Source organism: Blennius ocellaris (genome assembly GCF_963422515.1).
Source record: "Blennius ocellaris genome assembly, chromosome: 2".
Classification (NCBI taxonomy): domain Eukaryota; kingdom Metazoa; phylum Chordata; class Actinopteri; order Blenniiformes; family Blenniidae; genus Blennius; species Blennius ocellaris.
Genome location: NC_137651.1, coordinates 11,475,370 through 11,496,973, shown reverse-complemented (window position 1 = coordinate 11,496,973; position 21,604 = coordinate 11,475,370). Strand labels below are relative to the sequence as shown.

The following is a 21,604-nucleotide window of genomic DNA, read 5'->3' as shown; positions in this document are numbered from 1 at the left end:
CCTGACATCTTGCGTTAATATCAGATTAAAAAAAATAACCAAAAAACAAAGATTTCTAAGCTGTAATTCTTCAGTTGAATAGAAAAAAAAATTCTGCAAGGCTACTAAGTCGTTTTAAAAATCGTCAAAATTGCTTTGATTCATCAGTTTTGAACACATGCAGGCAGTTTAATTATATGCTTACTTGAAAAGATGCAGGCTGTGCTGCTTTTGAGCTGTAGTGCATTCTACAGAGTGGTATCTACGTCATGAAGCCAAGACTAATTGAAATAAATGGAGTGAAAAAATAGATACAAACAGCCAGCAGTTTAACACGGCACAAACTAAAAGCACCGCAGCCCACAAAATGATCACATCATAAAACAGAACTGAATGACCCCGGGGAGGCAGGATTTACTAGACAGCATCAGATTTAAAAAAAATGTAATGCACCCTGAAAACTGTAAATTGAATGTATTTACCTGTATAAGACTGGACCTTGTAAAATACAGCACATTAGGAGTGGAAGAGTCCCAGAGAAATACAAAAAAAGTGTCAGAAACAGAAAAAAAGAGACTGTGGACGCTTCTTTTCCTGCTGTTATGAAGCTTTTCAGATCTTGAGAAAAAACAATTTTAATAATATTGCAGCTACACAGTGGGGTTTTGATTGGTCAGGTGCAGTGGTCACTGTTGTGCAACCGGGGAAGAGTTACAAGTTAATTTTCTAAACTCTCGGCCACCTAAAATATCAGACTTACTGATTTGTTGTGATTTTATGGCTGTAAATGGTACATAGAAATGTACAAAGAGTGTTCCTGCCTCTTTTTCTGAGATAACTCCAACTTTCAACATGTTGCAGTTATTTCATATTAGTTTGTGTTTTTGATGGAACTGAAAAGCTAAACATTTTGCACTTTTTTTCTGTTTGGAGAAGTCCAGGGGCAACTTAAAATGTTCTGGATGTCATTAATGGTCTTATGGAGTTATATATGGCAAATCTAGTTAGCAGCAACAGGATAGGAACAAAATGGTTAAATGAAGGATGTAAAAATGTGAATATATACAGTCAAATGCAGATTAATGCAGTGGTTTCAATGCCATTGTGTCACAGATATTAGTCTTGTGCTCGACATCTATGTTTGCTTCTCCCACCAGCCAACCTCTTTTTAGCTCTGTTACCGTGTCCCAAAATTTCAAGGTTTTTAAGGCTCCCTTGTCCAATTTTTGTCAAAAAAAAACAAAACATTGTCAAATAATTTTTTGGAAGCCACCAGTGGAATAACACGAAACCACTGACAGTACTGTTTATCACGCACAAGGACGTTTACTCGTGTGTATTTCCACTGAATCAAAAAAAAACATTTTCCATCATATTGCCAGTGGTTAAACCCCCTGACTGGGCCAGCAGTGTTGTTTCATACAGGAAATTATTGTAGGACTGTTACATTTTCTTCCGTTCAGTACGTTATGGGGTGATTTCAAGCGCAAACTTGATGTTCGTTCACTCAGGTTTCAACTCGTATTGACGAATCACTCCCAGCCACCAAACTACCACCACCACTGGAGAGAAAACTGGAATTCAATAATAGAGGCTTTTGTAATCTCGAGCAGCTTTTCTGTAAAACTCAAGACACATGTTGAGACTTAGCGCGAGAATAATTTCATTGGTAAAGTTTAAACTCGAAATGCAAACTGAAGACCGTGGTGAAAATTTCTCGCACACATCAAAAAGCTATGTGGCTGATCTGTTGGCTTCCAAACGTTTATCGATTGGTTGGTAGGCGATGTGGGGATAGCAAGTCAAAAGGAGGTTGTGTTTCGTTTATTCATCTTCCAGTGGTTTCTCCCCCACTGTCAAGGACGAACACTTCACAGCTCGTGCCGGGCGGTGGGGGATGATCACCGGAGGCCAGAGGGGAAAAAAAGATGCAAGTGTTTTTGCTACCTGCAGACAGTTCCTGAGTGTCTGCTTGCTGCTTAGTTCTTCGAAAAGTGTGATTTTTCAAAGGCGCCTCAAGGCTGCTGCTTGTTTGTACGGTTTTGCCACTTAATATTTGAGCCATTCTGCTTCAGTCTTACTGTTAAATCCCATCTGGTGCTCACTACCCACTGTTTTCAAGGGGTGGATTCAGAAATATTTTCAGTTGGGGAAGCACAGGGGGGGGGGGCACCGAGACATAAACTTGGGGAGGAGGGGGCAAAGTGAGGACAGTCACGAACATCTTGAGAAAAACTACACAGTTTGTGTATTTAGGCCTTCTTGTTTATTTTTGTTAGCGAAGTGATTTCTTTTCTTAAATCTCCAGCCTCTGCTTCTTCCAAAAAAATCCTAAAACCTATGAGCAGCTTAACGGAGCTCATAGTGATCTTATAGTGTAACCATTCATTCATTCGTTCATTCATTCATCCCCGAAATGTATTTATTTTTTAATAATGAATTGGTTGAAGTTGAGGGCGATCAGATCACAGGTTGGATGAGTGCTACTATAAAGACGACTTCACTTGTGCGTGGCATCCAACACATCGTCAAAAACGATTCACACGTCCTTCTGTGCTGAATGGTAATTGTGTTAATTCTACCTTCCTGGCATGGAAATTGTTGATAAAATTAACCCAATGACCCAAAGAATCACGATTCAATTCGATTTGGTTTTATTTATATTATGCCGATTACTATACGGTCGTCACATGGCACTGAACACTCTCATCATCCACTCAGTGCCAACTTGATGGGGATGGGTTAGATAGGATAACACAGACCATGAACTTCTCGCTCCACGGTCACTGATCCTGCTGGAGGGTTTATAGAAACGACAGAAAGGAGAGAACAGACGATACTGGAGATACATCTCATTAATGAAATGCAATGGATAGAATAAAAAACACATGGCAGTGTGTATGTTAGTGTTTGAAAAATAGATGCTAAAGTCAGACTGCAGGAGGAGCATGTTGAATGTTGAAAGAATCAGGCAGTGGCTGAGCTAACGGGTCATTTAAAAAAAAATTTTTTTTACTCCCAAACACACATTGTGGATTGTTGCACACACGCATGCACGCGCACACACAGTGGCCAATGTCTGCCCCTGTTTTCATTCCTTTGTGTTGAACCACAGTGATCTCATCTCTCTATCGGGCAGTTTGTTATGAGTGTGTGCTAATTGCTGTTTCCCTTCCTCTTTGGCTCTGACTCTGTTTGTCTCCATCTCACACATGCACACACACACACACACACTATCCTTACCGAAGTCTGACCTTAAGTATTCAAGGAAATATTCTTAATTGATCTTCATTAAGGGAACTTGCTTTTGTTCCCATGAGGACAATAAGCCCCCTTAATGTGTAAACACATGCAGGCCTTAATTCACACAAAAACACACACACAGAGGCTAACTTCATTTGTTGCCCTGAAACCACCTCTTGACCCGTTAACCCACATGTGTCAAACTCAAGGCCCGTGAGCCAAATGTGGCCCGCCACGTCATTTTATGTGGCCTCTAGCGAGGCTTCAAGGTCTGATTGTCTTAAAAAAAATATGCCGTCGACCCATCACTTCTTCAGGTGCAATAAAAATGTATTTGTTTACTGTTCACTTTCCTGTACTAAATTTTTTTTTTAACCAATTTTATTGTGTAATAAAGTCAGTTATTTAAAATTGAGGAGTAGTTACATTTACAATGTGTTACATTATATTTGTTTTAGTTACATTTATGCGATGTTACAGTTACATTTGGCCCTTTGAGGGCAACCGTGATGCTGATGTGGCCCTCTGTGAAAATGAGTTTGACACCCCTGCTTTGACCCATTAAAAACATTGTGGGGACACATCGGACGAACCCAACAAGAGCAGTATGGCCACAGGAGACGAGTCGGACCCCACAAAACAAGAACAATTCCCTATAATAGTTGTACACACACATGCACACACACCCTTCACAGCTGACTTATTCCCAACGTGGCCTCCTATTCTGTTACTATCATACAATCTTTCCCTTTTATCCTCAGAGCATCTCTGTAGCGCCCCACATCTATACATGGGGACACACATATAGGCATGCATACACATATTCTGGTTGCATTGTGAGTTTTAACACCCTGTCGGGCAGGATTATAACTGAGTTGTGGATGATGGCGCCTCTAGGAAATCCCCTCCGGGAGTCAGAAGCACCAGCCGCTGCCCCAGCATTGCCCCGGGGCTCATCTGATCCTCACTGGTGTTTTGGCCACCCCTTCTCTTCTCCACAGACCCTGCTGACCCCTGTCCTCTGGCCTGACAGTCAACCCTTGTCTTCACTGGTATTCGTGCTGGCATTGCTTTTCAGTTTGTTCACCACAGTATCTGGTCAAATCATCTGATGCTGATAGCGGCGTAAATAGGAAGGTGTGTGTGTGTGTGTGTGTGTGTGTGTGTGTGTGTGTGTGTGTGTGTGTGTGTGTGTGTGTGTGTGTGTGTGTGTGTGTGTGTGTGTGTGTGTGTGTGTGTGTGTGTGTGTGTGTGTGTGTGTGTGTGTGTGCTGATTATACCGCGGGGGGCGTTTCAAAACCAATGCGTGGGTTGGACCATTGAAAGACGTACATCCTGAAAATTATAAAGTCTTATTGTGTATACAGAAAAAAAAAATGTCAGAAAAGTGTTAGTTTGCATGCAGGAGATTGCACCAGATCAATCTTAACATTCTTTTGTGTTTTGTGCATGTCAAAAGGCAGAAAATATCTTAATGGACACAAAAGCTAATGTGAAGCACTTCCATTTCTCAGTGCTCGACAGAGGATTTCCAATGTTTGTTGCAGTTTTTAGTTCACAGCTTCAGTGGCTGTGATCACATTGTTGTTTTTCAGCCTCAGCAGGAAGCTGTTTGTCAGGAAATAACTGATAAACTGACTGTACGCTACCTGGTCAGTGTCAAACGGCAGACAACAAAGGCAGAGATTAACTGGTGAACACACTGGGGACGTTTATCATCTACAAAGGCAGGTGGCTTCCCCTCAGGAGATATTGAGCCTCAACCAGCTGAAGGGAAACCTGCTAATGGTGATCACGTTGCATTGTTCCCGTCGGATGAACAGAAAAATCTACAATTTGCAAGAGTTTTGTCACACAAATGTCATAATAAGAAAGTATTTCATCATTGTTCTTTGTGGCTGCTGCACATAAATTAATTTAATGCATGCTGAAAAGATTTTTTTTTTCCTGTTTGGAATTCAGTGTAAAGGTATCTAGATATCAGTGATTTTTTTTTTTTTAAATGATTCATGAATCATATTGAACCTCCACCCTACCTGCAGCAGCAGGTCTGGAGAGAATACCAAACAAGAGTGAATTATGATTTTTACAAATGTGTGTATTTCTTTTTCCTTGTTCTCCTGCAGGTCAGTTGATCGATCGAGTCCTCCTCTCCTCCATGTTGAACCCGGGGGAACAGTGGCAGATGTACCGTCACCACGGACGGGTCCTCAGCCTGGAGTACCGCCTTCGCTTCCGCTGCGATGCCAACTATTACGGACCTTTCTGCAACAAGTTCTGCCGGGCTCGCGACGACTTCTTTGGCCACTTCAACTGTGACCCCAGTGGCTCCAAAGTCTGCATGGACGGCTGGACGGGACCCGAGTGCAAAGAAGGTGAGAGAGGAATGAGTCACATGGTAATTTATTCAAATTTCTCCTGCTCAAAGGAAATGTTCACATGCTTATCTCAAATGTCGAATTTTCTCTTAGTCCTGTCATGTTTTCAATAAAGGAAAAGAATAATGAAAACTCTTTCTTTTCTGTGGCATGTGCGTTCTAAAATGTTATTTATTCATCGATAATTTCAGGGTCCATTTTACTCTGCAGTGTATTTTATTGGATGCTGCTGCTGCAACAAAATTATTTTTCTCTTGCATCTCTCCGACCAGCTGCACTGTTGTGTTCTGGTTGAAAATGTGGTTACTGTTTCTGTCGGCTTAAGGCTTGGGAGGATTTCTGTGTTCATTTTAGGATTGTGGAGTCTCTGAAATTTTCCACAGGTGTGAATGTGAGTATGTGTGTATACATAAAGTGTATTTGTACTACTGTCTGTCTGTCTTTCTGTCTTTTTACTACCATTATCTACATGAATATCTTACATTATGTATCTAATTTGATCCTAATCATAGTAAACAAACTCTGTCCTTTACGGATGATATGTTGTTTCCCTCTGAGGTTTTTCACATACCTTCAATCCACTCGGGTGGGAAACTACTTGAGTATTTGCTTCCCTCTAATATGTTAAAGTAGCGATGGACAGAATTCCTCTTCAGTTATTCTTTCCAAGATTTCTTGAAAGGTTTTTCCTTAAGGGATTATTTGCTCTCCTGTTTAATGCCCCCCCCCCCCCCCCCCTTAGCTCTTTGAAACTGTCATTGTGAAAGATATAGATATATGAAAGATGATGGTTTTGTAATTTACGCTCCATTACTGATACAGACATACAGTTTTCAGTCACATGTTTGTGAATGAAGAACAAACTCAGGGTTTATGAGGATAATTTCATGCCAACACATCAGTGGCCACACATCAGATGGGGTGTGGGGGGGGGGGGGGGGGGGGCATTACTCGGTGTGACTCGTCAGCTGGACGACCCCGCTCTGTGACCTCCAGCCACTGCCAAGCCATGGCGCTGGTGGGAGTGAATGGAGGAAACCACAGTGGAGCCCTGAAGGACACACAACTAGTTTAAGGACATCCTGCAGCCCCGCCCCTCTCGCTCCTGTCTCACTTGGTCCCACTTCCCCCTCAGCACGGTGCTGATTGGACTGCAGAGAGACGGGAAGCCTGAAAAAGTAGTGCTGGGCCCTTTTTTTAACCCCCTGCAGGTTACTGAAGATGATGGAGTGCAGGGAACTGTGATGTGATTGTTTTCACGGAAGTGGTTTCTCTCTATTCGTGTAAAGTTATTGCTTTAAAATTGAGCACAAGTTTTGTATTAACTTTGCAAATAATAACAGTGGATAACTTCCAAATATAAACGCCATTTTTACATACAGCATGTAGAAGTGCATTCAAATGAAGTAAAATCATCCCGTGCTATTTTATTCTGTTTGTGGACACGTTTCATCACATTTACAGAGCCGTTAAACTGACACTGCTCCGGTTGCTTCAGGAAACCTCTGCAGTGTAAAAACCTGTGACAAAACACACACAAAAACAAAAACATGCTGGTCAAATGATCTGCAGTGGCGAAGGGAGCAGCTGAAAAGCATATAAGGGAAACATTTATTTTATCTACTTAGTATATTACCCTTAAACAAAAGACCGAGATGTGAAATGTTCACTGTTGTTCTTTTCCCTTTCTAATTGACTCGGTTTCCTCTGTGTCTCTGCAGCCGTGTGCCGGCAGGGGTGTCATCAGGTCCACGGCTCCTGTACGGTGCCTGGAGAGTGCACGTAAGTCACACATGAAGTAGTATTTTTCAATTAGAAGCTGTGATTTGATGCACCTACCCATTCTTCTTTCAGTCACTCATAGTACTTATCTGTCATTAGTCAGACGTCAAAATACAATGGAGGTAAATTGTTGTATTTTTATCGTTGTAGAAGCCGAATGGTCCAAAATTCTAAGAAGGGTTGTAAAATGATTAACTCGTGAATTTTTTTGTACGTATGTTTGGGTCAGCAGAAGCAAACCTCCATCTAGATGTATGTTTCCAATAGAATTTAGAATTCAGGTGACATGGAAATTCAGTATAAGACAAGACAGCACATGAATTGCATGTTGTTAATTTAGGATATGCGTTAATACCATAATTCTAAGCTGCCTTTCTGCTCTTGTTGTCTCTCTGTAGGTGTCACTATGGTTGGCAGGGGCCGCTGTGTGACCAGTGTGTGACGTTTCCAGGGTGTGTGTACGGGAGCTGCACTGAGCCCTGGCAGTGCGTGTGCGACATTAACTGGGGAGGACTGCTGTGTGACAAAGGTCCGACCACTGATCTTTTATATTTCTGAATAAGAAATTAAATTACATCATGGCTCACTTTGGTATTTCATCATTGAATGGGTCTGTCCAAAGTGAACATCAAACACATCCATCTTTCAAACTTTAGCTAAATATAAAAAAAAATAAGATTTATATACTGATTTCAGTGAAAACAAAAGAAATGTTGAGTGTTCATGACCCTTTTCACGTGAAATGCCTTTTATCATTCAACCATCAGAACAACAACCCTCACAGAGACAATAGCAGAGCTGAATATTACAAGGACTTGTAGCCGATTAAGGACAAAACATTATCTTTGTAACGATCAACATAATTATCACAGAATACTGGATAACACCATTTTTCATTTTTAATTGTCCATTTGACAAGTTCTCACCTTTTTTTTTTTTCTCATGTACAACATGGAAGTCATTTGTATACGTTTTCCCTGTCATGAGTTCGTCTAATAGTATCCTACTTACCACCACCCCACTGAGCCCCAGTGTGGGAGCTGGGATTCTTGAGCTGAACAAGTGCCCATGGGACGATGTATTGTGCAGAGGAAAGGCGATAGCCTTGGGTAATGCGAACGTGAGCGGGGCTTGGCTGGATGCTTTTAGCTAGGTGGGGTCCTGAGCCGCTTCTCTGCATTCAGAAAGGCTCTGTAAAAAGCTGCAGTGAGACAAAGAGGCGGTGAATACACAGGAGATGATTAGAAAAGCTTTAATCAGCCTTTTACACGGGAGACGAGATTCCCTGCAGCTACTGGCCTCCTGCACAGTCAGCGTGTGTGTGTGTGTGTGTGTGTGTGTGTGTGTGTGCGAGCGAGCGCTCTTATTTAAACCTCATCCATCATTTTCCTGATTTCTGGGTTTTTATCTGCTCTTTTTCCCAGTATGTGTGTGTGTTGACTTTACTTCTTGTTGTTTTAGACCTGAACTACTGTGGTACCCACCAGCCCTGTCAGAACGGAGGGACCTGCACCAACACAGAGCCAAATGAATATCAGTGTGAGTGCCAGGAAGGTTTCCGGGGACGCAACTGTGACATTGGTGAGTGAACCTTCATCATCCCAAACACAAAATTTAGGAGGAAACAAGTTAAAAGTGTAATACGGTGCTGACTATAGGTGTAAAAGAGACAACAGTTACAAACTATATACATAGACTCACTAGAAGTTGTGTTTTAACCACTTAACAGTTCTTAATAATATCTATTAATGTGAAAGGCATATGTAACTAGGCCTTTTAGCTAAAAATTACGTCTTGGTTTGAGACAACGCATGTTTGATGTGAGAAAAGACCGTGGCTGGAGTGTTTTCAAAGCCATTCTTCTACCACATCGAATAACACCTGACTCAGCAGAATAAAAATGTAACGTCAGAGAAGCCCACAGGAACGGCCGAGAAAACAATGCTACACATAGATTTATTCACATTGTTTCAAAGTTAAATGAAACCCTTTCTTATCAAAATTAGCAACCACACAGAAAGCGAAAGCTTAACAGTCGTCTTCAGTCATGAGAAGGAATTGGCCGCCCTCAGGTTTCATCAAAGTTATGTCCGTCTTTCACCACCTCGTTGTTTTGCGGCCTCATCTCCATGTCCCACACCTCCTCTGTCTCTCTCCTCTCATCAGTGGAACATGCGTGTTTGTCGTCTCCATGTGTGAACGGGGCTACGTGTGTGGAGGACCCCACAGGCTTCAGCTGCATCTGCACCGAAGGCTGGACAGGACTCACCTGTGCAGATGGTGATTGTCGATGCAGCACACGTCACAGAGTCTGATCTGCAAGATTGTCTTTGATTCAGTGTTATTGGGTAAAAGCCTGTGAGTGACTCTGATCAATGTAACAGGGGAAGTTAGATTAGCCCGGACACAAACAGTATCAACAACAATCAGCAATCTGTCTCCTCGTGTGTGTGTGTGTGTGTGTGTGTGTGTGTGTGTGTGTGTGTGTGTGTGTGTGTGTGTGTGTGTGTGTGTGTGTGTGTGTGTGTGTGTGTGTGTGTGTGTGTGTGTGTGTGTGTGTGTGTGTGTGTGTGTGTGTGTGTGTGTGTGTGTGTGTACGTGTGTGTACTGTGGGAATGTACTATGTCTTTATACCCAGGACAAATCAAAAGGCAGAGCATCTTTGATCAACTCAATTGAGTTAAAGTAAACAAAGGACGGCACTCTTTAATCTTTAATGGCTCTGAATTGGGAGTTTATTGTCGACTCTCTAGCTGTTTTACCACTTTTTTCTTGAATCCGGATGTAACTCCAGATGAGGCGGGTTACATTTATCGACTGAGCGGTACTGTTTAAATGAAAGACAAAGAAAACACTTATGTGTTCCTCCCACAATATTCCTGCCATGGAATAAAAAAATAAATAAAAAAAGCACGAAAGAAGTATGACAAACACAAAACAGATGTTTGTGATGAGTCGGTTGCTGACTATCCACAATAAAAGGCAATTGCTGTCATTGTGTTTACTTTCACAATAACTGCATTCCAGAGTCGATGGAAATTCACACATTGGAGAGTTCTCTGTAAGAACAGACTTTATTCACGTGTGTGGATTTGTTCGCATTTTCTGCTTTTCTAAATTTAGATGGACAATTAAAAGTGATGACAATTGACTGAGCTAAAAATTTTATTGCAAGTGCATAGCAAAGCAAAAGTATTTCAATGTCAGAATTTGAAGCTTCAAAAGTGAAGATATCTTCACTGTTGATTGCAGTCAAGCACAAAATTGCTGGATCATATAATTTCCATAATTTCAGTCCTGTAATGCAGGTTATCTCTGTTAATATCATTGTGGTGTTTTATTCCTCCACAACCAAAGAAGACAATATAGTTTCTTTTTTTTTTTTTTCCCTCACAGGCTGAGGAGTCTGTTTAATGACGAGTGAAATGACTTTTAAATGCGAGAGCAGTAAAGTTTACCTTTAGGATGAGATTAAAAACCTCCAGAAGTCTATCAAGTCTGAATGCAAAACTTTTAGGGTTTTGTTTTTTTTATTTTTATTACATTTTTTCCTTTTATTTCTATTGCAATACAATTCACAACAGCTGGAATGCATCTTACTTAAGCAGGAGATCATTTATTATGTGTAGAAGATTCAGAAGAGAAATAGAGCCTGGCACTTTTATATTCATTTTAATCCTCATGACTTTTGCAGTGTGATGTTGCATATTAGTAAATTAATGAAAAATTATGTATGAAATAATAACGAAAAACTTGGTTATCTTGGAGAATTATTTTTTTTTTTACATATTTACAGCCCACAAAATCAAAATGAATCCAGCAAGCCTGAATATATTTTCAGTCTTGTTTTTCCCACTTTCTTCCTGAATCTCGCTCTTTGCATATATGCTCTCTTGTTGAATCCCTACAATATTCACAACCTCTGACATCATCCTACTTACAAGATTTGAAAGTGGCTCCAATCGGTCTTGAGTGGATCTGTTGGTCTGTGTGAGACTTATTCATATCTTATTTCAGATGTTGAGAGTGGCGGCAGCTGAGATTTAAATCTCACAAGATAGGGGCCTGGCAGAACAGTGTGCGTAAACAAGTGACGTTCCACGTCCTCTCTTTTCACCTCAATCAGGCAAAACAGAGCTGCAGGTCAGGCGCTGGCATGTAAACACTTGAACCAAAAGCATTTTACATCTCAGAGTGAGAGACGGAGGAAGAGGAGATGGACAAACACACGAATAAAGACAATGTTTATTTTTCCTTGTGTTGTTTGTTGCCTGCTTGATTAACAGTACAGAGTTTATCTCTGTGTGTGTGTGTGTGTTGTGAGGTGGGGACAGCTCTCTCGGGAATACACAGTGAGAAGATTGTCAAACTTACTCGGAATCACAGGCAAAATCACAACGCAGCTCCATATTCAGACTAAATTTATATATATAAGAGATATTAATTAGAGAATTCTTTGTTTGTTATTGGTTCTTCGGCTCGATCCGGGAGAAGTGCGGCGAGCTCGGCGGGTTATTATTGCTCAGGGTTGGAGTTCAGGTCAGGAAGATGGAGAGTCATCATTCTGCCGGGTTAGGTAAATGAAAAAAGGTTATGAGAGAGACTGAGGGCTCTTCACTGAGAGATGTATACCACAGAGGCATGCATGGGAATATTCAAGATGCCACTGCTGCACAAATATGCCTCGTCTAATAGGAAGTTATTCATGGTTAACGCCTGGATTGTGAACCTCTCTTCGTGTCTGCGTGCTGGCTTTGCTCATTTCTTTATCTGATTTGAATCCTTTCATGGATGGATGGTACCAGGGCTGATTTCTGTCTTCGTCTTCACCCATCACCCTTTTCCATATTTAAATCCCCTCTCTCCCCCGTGAGAAAACCTCGACGTGTCAGCCATGTACATGCAGCAGATGATTGTATTTATCGCTGTTTGCACAGAAACCAAAGCACCTCATGCCAGATCGCTCATGTCCACACGGTTGCATCACACATACCACACCACAAATAGGCCTTCACACACTTTACACACACCACTAGTTCATGAACAATGCTTTCCGTTTCCCCCCTCAGCGGTCAGGCAGTGTGATCGCAGCCCTTGTGGTCGTGGAGCGACGTGTCAGGAGGCTCCTGGAGGTTATCGGTGTCTCTGCCCGCCTGGATGGACCGGCAGGACCTGCCAGCTGGGTCAGTGCCTCATTTAACCAAATGTGTTCTAAATGTATTACTGCTGTCAATTTATTATTCAATTTATTAGTTGATTTCAATATTATTCTCCAACATTTCGATTCATTAATAAATCTTGATCTTGATTTATGTCTTGGTGAGTGTAAGATATTCATATTTATTGTAAGTACAATTTAACACTTTAACGTCATTATTCCCGGTGAAGGTTTTGATGTAAAGTGAAGTATTTGTAAACTCGTTGTTTTACTAAAGAAATCCAATGATTTTTACCTCCTGAGTTTGGTAACAGTAATCCCACAACATCATGGGCTGCAGGTGGCAAGTTCTTATTTCATCAACTTAATTAGACAAGAAATACGCTGAAGTGCAAACAGTTGTGATCCCCTTCCAAATATTAGCTGCATTGTTAGCTGAGTGCTTTGCTCAGAGGATGTGATTTCAACTTGAACTACTCATTACATATTAAATATAGTGAATACATTATATTTACGTTTCAATTTTCAAAAACGTCTAACCTGCTTTGACTTTTCAACCGAGGCATTGGGAGGTGTTTTAAAATACAACATGCAAGTGATTGTATGTGCAAATACAGCAGGTGAATGTAAAGTCGACTCTGCTGAAATGCATAATATACATTAAATGTATTTGTAATTCAAGTTGAAATCTAGATTTGAAAATGGAAACTAACTTATTGCATGTCTCACATCCGTTTTTTTCATCTGTCTAGTAAAATTTGCATGTATTTCAATGAACATAGTGATAATACGCTTTGCCTAAGAAGAAGAACTGAATCATTTCAATGATTGTTTCCAAGATTTGAGTTAAATGCATTACTTTATTATTCACAGTTGCCAGACACTCTTCACTGCTTTGATAAATTTGATCGGCTGTTATTCGTCTGCAGAACAGATATATTAAACAGTTATTTATTGAAGTCAATTTGAGCTTGAGTAATACATCATATGTTTCACACCTGCAATGCTAAACAAATATTGTCATTTCCTCTGATAGTTTACTTATTCCAGCAGGTTTCCGTGTTAAATAGCTTTAACAAATAAACCAATCTGTTGTGGCAATCGCTTTTGTACATATTATCTATAGTTATTGAGCTGTGAATGGGGAATTAGTCTACTTTCAAGAGAAAAGAAGACGATGCTGTGAAAACTAGAAAAACACCACATTAAGCAGTATTTTGACAGAAAATAGTTTTTTTTGTTTCAGAAAACGGTAAAACTAAATTTCCCACGAACTTATCTTGAAAGCAGAAGTTCAGCTGGTATCAGCAGTGAAACCACGCTGAAGTATTCCATGTGTTTTACACACTTTCCACTCATCACTTAAGCTGCAACACAGCATTTGTACTGCACAACTAATCAATGAGATATTGAATTCAGATCTCACTCTCAGAGATCACCAACACAAATGTTTGTGTCCATGGGTTTTATTTGAGTTGTTTAATGTGTGGATCCAAATCTTTACCATAATGGGAGGTTTGATTATGTACACTTTTCATGATCCCAAAGTTGTTTATGCTCCGTTTAGTTAATTAGACGATCCATTTATGAACTTCCACGGAATCCATTCATGGTGTTTTCATTTCATCACTTAATTTCCAATTAAAGTCTGTCTGAGCCGTAACATCATGCTGGGCTTGAAAGCTACACACCCTAGTTTCAGAGGATGGTGTGCGATTATGCATTTGAAGTTAAAGGTGCATTTAAAGCAGAAATTAAAGAGCCAGAAAAAGCCAGCAGCATGTTAATCCTCCCACTAGCCTGCCACGGCTGTGAATCAGTATTCTCTATGGTGAGCGTCATCTCTTTTTGCACTGCATTCGCTCATATTGACAAGTGTTTTCCCAGAGGGCTGTTGTGTTGGATGGTATAGCACAGGGAATACTGTATGGCATCAGGTTAAACACACATACGCACGTGCGCATGGGTGCGCGCTCCTCACGCTCCACGTAGAGACGCTTGGGGGTTATGAAGTGAAAAGTGAGACATATTTCAGGATGACAGCTTCTCCTATTCCTCTGTGCTACAGTGATATGTCACCCTGACACTGGATAATCCCGCGTAGCTTCACATCACATGCCAGGCAACACACACACGCACACGCACACAGAGTCTTCAAAGTAAAGTGGTAAAACTCCTCACGGCTCAAGCTGATAGGCTGAACCGCAAATAGCCAATTGAACTCTATCAGTTTCACTCTTTATTAGTTGATTTCTGTCCTCACTTTTTCCTCCAACACCCTGGATCCCCAGGCTCTTTACACACACATACGCGCTCGCGTGTGCACACACACACACACACACACACACACACACACACACACACACACACACACACACACACACACACACACACACACACACACACACACACACACACACACACACACACACACACACACACACACACACACACACACACACACACACACACACACACACACACACACACACACACACACACACAAACAGGACTCTTGTCGGTGGTAAAAGGTTCGGATGGTTTAGATTACCTATAACTGACTGGCTACTTCCCATTTTATCATTGAGCGTTTCTTTCTAATCCTCTGAGCCCTCAGGGGTTTCAGGCTTTTACACTCAGCACCGAGAGTGAGAACAGACTTAACAGAAACAGCAGTGCAACATGGGGGATGTGTGTAAAAATGAGCAGAATGCTGGAAGATGCTGAAAGGTGTGATTTTTTTGTGTTGTTTGTACAACTCCAAAACCAGGACAGATAAACACTTTTCTGCGTGGATTCTGTATGCTCCTGCTGTTCAGCCTGAATTACCATTTGGATGTCTTGGTTCGCTGCAGCTCCAGCTCCTTGTGACTCCAAGTTGGATAAAGCTGTACAGAAAATAGATGATTTGAACAACCGAACAAAAATAAGTTTCAAATATTTTATTTTAGACTAATACATTTCACTAAGTTTAAGTCAAGTAAAAAAACATTTCAAATAAGAAAAATCAAGTATCAGTTTACTCTCATAAAATAAACTTCCATTGCTTTGTCCACTGCACCATAGATTAAATTTCAATATTTTGTTTAATGTTGAATTTCATGTCTAATGGGACATATGTGTTATGTGATCAGACTAAAGAAGGTTGCGTGGGTTTAAAATTCTCACAGCGAAAAAGTGAGAAAATATTCTCATATACTGTTTATGGCTTATATACTCATTTGATAACTAACTCTATGGAATGCATCAAAGATAAAATGTAGTTTGTCTTACATCAATCGGTGTGTTTGTTTGTTTCTTTAGACACCAATGAGTGTGAAATGAGTATATGTGTCCACGCCCGCTCTTGTCGCAACCTGATCGGAGGATACCTGTGTGACTGCCTTCCTGGATGGACGGGGCCAAACTGTGACATCAGTAAGTACAAAAGTATCAAAAATAAAAGGAACAGAAACAAAGAAGACTGTTTGATAGAAGCGACGAGACGTGATAGTCCTCAGTTTCCCCCGCAGCCCTGTTTTTGCAGTTTGTGTAGGCGAGATATCACTTTACTGAAACCCGAGTTCTGTCACTCATCTTTCAAAGAGGTGAGCTGAAATACGCCATTAATATAATACTAACTAACAAGACTGTGTGAAACTCCGCTGTTACTTTGTGCTGCTGACAGACTGCCGTAGAAAGGTGCAATCTGCTTTCAGCCATTCATTTAAAATTCAATCATTACCACTGTTACATGTCACTCTGTTCTGTTTTCACTTTGTTTATTGGTGTTTACAGATTCATGGGTGTTATAGATATCTCGTCTTGATGTGACAGATTCATATATTGTTTCTGATCTCTCTCTGATTCTAGGGAACAGCAGCTGTCAGGGTTTGTGTGTGAACGGCGGATATTGTGAGGTGAGACTCCAGGCTCTGCTGCATTCCTCTGTTCTTTCTCATTAGCCGGCAGTCACTGCATTTCCAAGCTGCTTCACTTTGTCTTTATTGTGCTTTATTTCTATCTTCCCAATATTTGCTAACAGAAATGAGTAAAAATCATTTGAATTCAAAGAATAATCACTTAGATTTTTTATGAAGCCTTTATCATGTTGCACATTATTTAGTAATGCAGACTTTATTGAAATCAATCCCACTATTCTCAATGGAGAAAATAATGAATGAATGGCCTCTGATAGTTTTCATTAGTCACATAAATATGACGTAATTATAGCTCAACTGCCACGGGTGCCTCCTCGTGGACACTGTATATATGACAGAAGCTATGTAGAGAAGCAGAGGGCAAAGAAACACAAGTAAAGGTGCAAGTTGGAGCTACAGCGAAGCCTTTTTTCTTGGAGATTAATGGTTGAGTCTTTTTTTTCAGTGAAGTAATAACACATGCAAGAAATATTGTCAGAGTTAAATGTATGATGCTATTTGAATCTGTGATTTTCCTGCACTTCACATCATAATAACTGCATACAAATACTGTAGATTACATAGAAAATGTCTTTTTTTTTGTAGGACCAGTTGTCTGGATCAAGATGCTTGTGTCCTTCTGGGTTCTCCGGAAAGTATTGCCAAAATCGTCTGAGTTCTTGTGACAGTGCTCCATGTCTGCATGGTGGACAGTGTGTGGAAACCGATGGGAGGACGCCCACCTGCAATTGTCCTGTTGGATTCTCAGGAGTCTTCTGTGAGGTTGGAAAGCCTTCTACGTTAGATTAATGGCATATAAAATGAGTGTAAAAATAACTGCCAAACAATTGCCTTTCAAAAGTATTATTTTCAGATGCACATGTAGTGACATTTAAACCTGCAACAAGTCGTATTTCCACATTACCACGTTTCCCTTTTTCCCCTGTGTGGCTCCTCAAGTCCTGACCTGTGTTTAGGATGAAACTACCCTGGAATTAAACCTCTAGTGCACCTGTAGTTTTGGAGAAGCACATTAAATCCATTGGAATGATGAGGCTTTGTTTAAACGTTGGTGCTGAAGAGCTTTTCTCTTTGTCAAAACCTTTTACTTTGTATTATTTCAGATAACTCTGGACTTGTGTGATCCCAATCCCTGCCAGCAGGGGGTACAATGCCACATCACCGAGGGCAGGTACATTTGTGCTTGTCCTGAGGGTTACTATGGTAACGAGTGCAAGAGCCGTAAGAATCCTTGCATTGGTCAGCACTGTCCAGGTAGGAGTCGCGTACGTTCTCGTTTTTGTTTTCTTTCGCAAATATTATAAAATCTTTATAATCTCTACGACTTCACTACAAGGTGCCATGTCAGATGCCACACACGGGGGTGTCAGCTTCTACATGATCCTGGTGGGCATCTTGGCCTTGTTGACCATCTGTGGATGTGCTGCCTGCGCCTTCGTCCTGTCCCACCTCCACCGGAAGCGGAAAAAGCAGCAGGCGGTCCCGCAAGAGGAAGGCATCAACAATCAGCGAGAGTTTGTCAACCTCATCAGGAACGTGGACCGTCCCGTGCCTCTATTGCCGCCCACCACCCCTCTCACGCACCCACCCGTCCCGGCCCCAGCCCCGGCCCCGGTCTCGCGTTGCTACGAGGAGATTGAACTGACCCTACCACCCTCCCCGGCTCCTTCGCATCCCTCACCAGCGCTGAAGCCAGCCCATGCCCCCAAACTGGACATTTCCAACCGGGAGAGGGAAAAGCTGAACCGCTTCCAGCACACAGACAACCAGGAGCTGGAGGTCTGAACCTGTGAGCCTCTGAAGGGCTCTTTAACATTTCCCTTTGCGTCCTCGGCATCCTTTTGCCCACAGGACCACGTCTCCAGCGACTTGCACTGCGTCAAAAGTTGCGGTTGTGCAAAGAGGACGACTCTTTGACCTTCCTGCGCTCAGACGCTGCCCGGTGGAGGAAAAGCTGCTACATAATAAGGTCAAAGGTCACACTCTGCTGCCGTGTATAAACAGCAGCAGGTGAATATTGTTTGACTGAAAGACTGATCAGATATCAGGAGAAATAAAAACTTGCCTTGGAGTGCCTGAAATCCTGTCAGGAGGCATAAAGTGAAGATCTTTCAACAAGTTTCTTGGCTCGTGATGCCATGTGACATTTAACTGATGCTCGGACCTCCGTTTCATTTTCAGACTGAACTCTGACAGGCAGAAAGACAAATGAATAGATGCCTACTTGGTGTGTGTGTGTGTGTGTGTGTGTGTGTGTGTGTGTGTGTGATTAACAGAATGTATATCATAAACATATGGAGATAAAAAGGACAGATACATTTCACTTAAAACAAAGTTGATAAACTTGTCAAAAAAAAAAAAAGAGTGCGTATTCCTCAACTGAAGGCTTGTACCCCATCGGAAACATGTTGCCTGTATAGTCTCTGTCATATTGCAGTTTGTCAAAGGTGTATGATTTTGTTTTCATACGTGCGTGTAAAATAGCTTTTTTTGTACATAAAATATATTGTACATATTGAGGCTCTTTTTTACTGTGATTTGGTCTGAACGCATCACTGTATTACTCTGCTCTGTTTGCCCCATTTCACTTTCCATTTGGAGCAAAAAGCACTGATGGATTGTAATAAAAGTGCATTTACCAATTTAATTTCTTTTTCTGTTATCATTAATCACTAGTGTTATCGGGCCCCCGTGACACTGATAGATTCTTGAATTTGCACCGTCATACTGAGATCAATAACTCTGGTCCATGCAGTAGAAGGCAAATTCATACTTTGTGTTAATGTGAAAAATAAGGAGGCTTTTGAGATGCAATCATTATTACCAGAGGATCCAGTCAAAGCTATAAACTATCATTTTATGTTTTCATTGGCCCCGTATGTATGAGTACGAAATCTCAGTAAATCACAAGCTCAAAATGTGTTCTTTTGTTTTGTTCTGTTCTGTTTTGTTTACGTTTTAAGAATCTTAAGGCCCACAAATGCATGAACATACATGCAGTTCCACACTTTCCTTATGACACGATGTACGATTGGTTGTTGTTTCTGGGAATATAAATATTGTGGAGGAGAGCTATAGAATAATGTAAAATGATTACATGAATTTTACATTTTAAACATTTATTTTTGAAAATATTTTTTTACGAAACGTGGGAATGATACAATATTTCTCTGAAGAGCCTTTTTAAAATGCGACATGATGAATAATATTTTGGGGTCTCATAGACACTGAAAATCAGCATTATGCTTCTGATCCATTTTATATGCTGCTTTCTACAATATAAGGTCATAAAGTTCTGGATGTCACTTGACATTGGGGAAAAACGGTGTACAATGGAGACAGGTCAGCCGTCCATCACAGGGCAAACACAGAGAAACAGACAATAACTCACAGAATATCAACTATGGACCATCTATTTACCAATTTGCCTCAACTGCATATTTTTCAGCTGGTGAAGGAAACCATCGTACCCAGAGTAAACCCACTTTCACCCACTCCACCACATGGCATTTACGTTCTATATATTTTTTTAAGTGACTTTTCTTAAATATAGAAATGTATGTTTAGAGTTTGAGTTGTATAAATATATATAATTATAAATGTGTTTTAATTCTACATTCTAAAAAAAAAAAAAGCACACGAGTTTACAAGACTATATTATGACTTGCATTAGAACACACTGTTGATGCCTTCCAGCTGTTTGCTGCTTGGCAACACTGAAATAAATCCTCTCCCCCTCAATAACTGTGTGCACAGTCAAGATCTGAGCCTTTTCGCTGGAATATGATTGTTAAAGGCTCGTGGCAAGATATTTCATGATGGAGCCACATTGACTGGGTCAGTGGGTCACACTGTACACACAAGTACTATCACTATTGCTTGATTTCTCTTCTCTGACACACATTCACAAACAATGATGCTGACAGTGCCAGGAAAAAATGGAAAACCACCTGACTGACCCCAAGCTTCCTCGACAGTGCAGCTGTGAGAAACTCGCCATGGGCAGAGGCTTGATGAAATGACAGTGAGTCTGAAAGAAATTTTATGAACGTTTTTGAGGACTGACATATTTTTACCGTAAGTTTTACTTTGCACCTGCAGCATAAAATAGAGAACAAAACAGGCATCTGGCATTGTTAATTTCAACACGTCAGAATGATGTTGGAATGATAAATGGAAAGGAGCCGACTGTTAGTGTGAGAAAGGAAATGTTTTGCAAATTGGCGCAGTGTAAAATGACCGCAATGTCTTGACAGCGATAGTCAATGGACAAATGAATGTAACAAATGTGACCTTTGACCTCGGCGCACAGCGACAAGCTGGAAACGAACACAGGCATCCTGTCACCATGCTGGTCAGAAGGAAATGTAGGAAGCAGAGTTAATGCACACACACACACGCACGCACGCACACACGCACGCACACGCACACACACAATGTCGTACCCAGACTATCTCCACACCTGCTGTGAACTGCAAAAAGCAAAACAATGCTAAATGTGAAATTCTATGTAACAATTATGGAGAAAGTTGGAGAAAGTTGAACTTGACCTGCAGCTTTTCAGCCAAATTTCTTCTTTCAAACTGGTAAATTGGAGGATAATAATAACAAAACTGAGCCCTGTACGCTTGACAAGAATGTCCCAATCAGAAATACCACCTCACTTTATCAGAAATTATTTTTATACCTTTCAATCCTCATTTCCACTGATCAAGAGAAGAATTCATGAGTTTTTGATAGTCTGGGTATGGCATTGTGTGTGTATGTGTGTGTGCGTGTGTGGTTTTATTACAAAAACTACCATCAGTGGGGGACATTGCTATGGGCAAAGTGGGCAGCTGCCCAGGGTGGAAAACCATCCAGGTCCGCCGCTGGCTTCACGTACAAATGAAGTGGCTGAATTGATTACAAATTAGTCAATGAGGATCAGAGAGACAACATATATACAAACTCAGTACATATGAACCAGGCGCTTACAAATATAAAACATTATGATTTATGCTGAGTTTATCTGGCTTAATAAAGAATTCCAACTACGCTAAAAACAATGGATTTTGATCAAATTGAGTTTACTGCCGTTTATTTTACCCAAACCATGCACTTCTTCTGAGGTCCATCACACGTTTGATGCTATAAGTCTTCTC

At 40.9% G+C, this 21,604-nt stretch overlaps 1 protein-coding gene across 1 annotated transcript in view; it reads left to right on the top strand.

Annotated features, from left to right (window-relative positions):
- The window catches only part of LOC308137427 (uncharacterized protein), a gene marked incomplete at its 5' end in the record, with an annotated part of 52,778 nt that extends 34,118 nt beyond the window's left edge, over nt 1-18,660 (top strand). Inside the window, 11 exons of the mRNA XM_080506104.1 lie at nt 5,349-5,597; nt 7,322-7,382; nt 7,781-7,911; nt 8,844-8,963; nt 9,549-9,662; nt 12,452-12,565; nt 15,844-15,957; nt 16,393-16,439; nt 17,046-17,222; nt 17,564-17,714; nt 17,797-18,660. Of these exons, the coding sequence (XP_080362230.1) occupies nt 5,349-5,597; nt 7,322-7,382; nt 7,781-7,911; nt 8,844-8,963; nt 9,549-9,662; nt 12,452-12,565; nt 15,844-15,957; nt 16,393-16,439; nt 17,046-17,222; nt 17,564-17,714; nt 17,797-18,245 (1,727 nt within the window). The 3' untranslated portion in view covers nt 18,246-18,660. The remainder of the gene's footprint in view (nt 1-5,348; nt 5,598-7,321; nt 7,383-7,780; nt 7,912-8,843; nt 8,964-9,548; nt 9,663-12,451; nt 12,566-15,843; nt 15,958-16,392; nt 16,440-17,045; nt 17,223-17,563; nt 17,715-17,796) is intronic.
- Nucleotides 18,661-21,604: the final 2,944 nt, after the last annotated feature.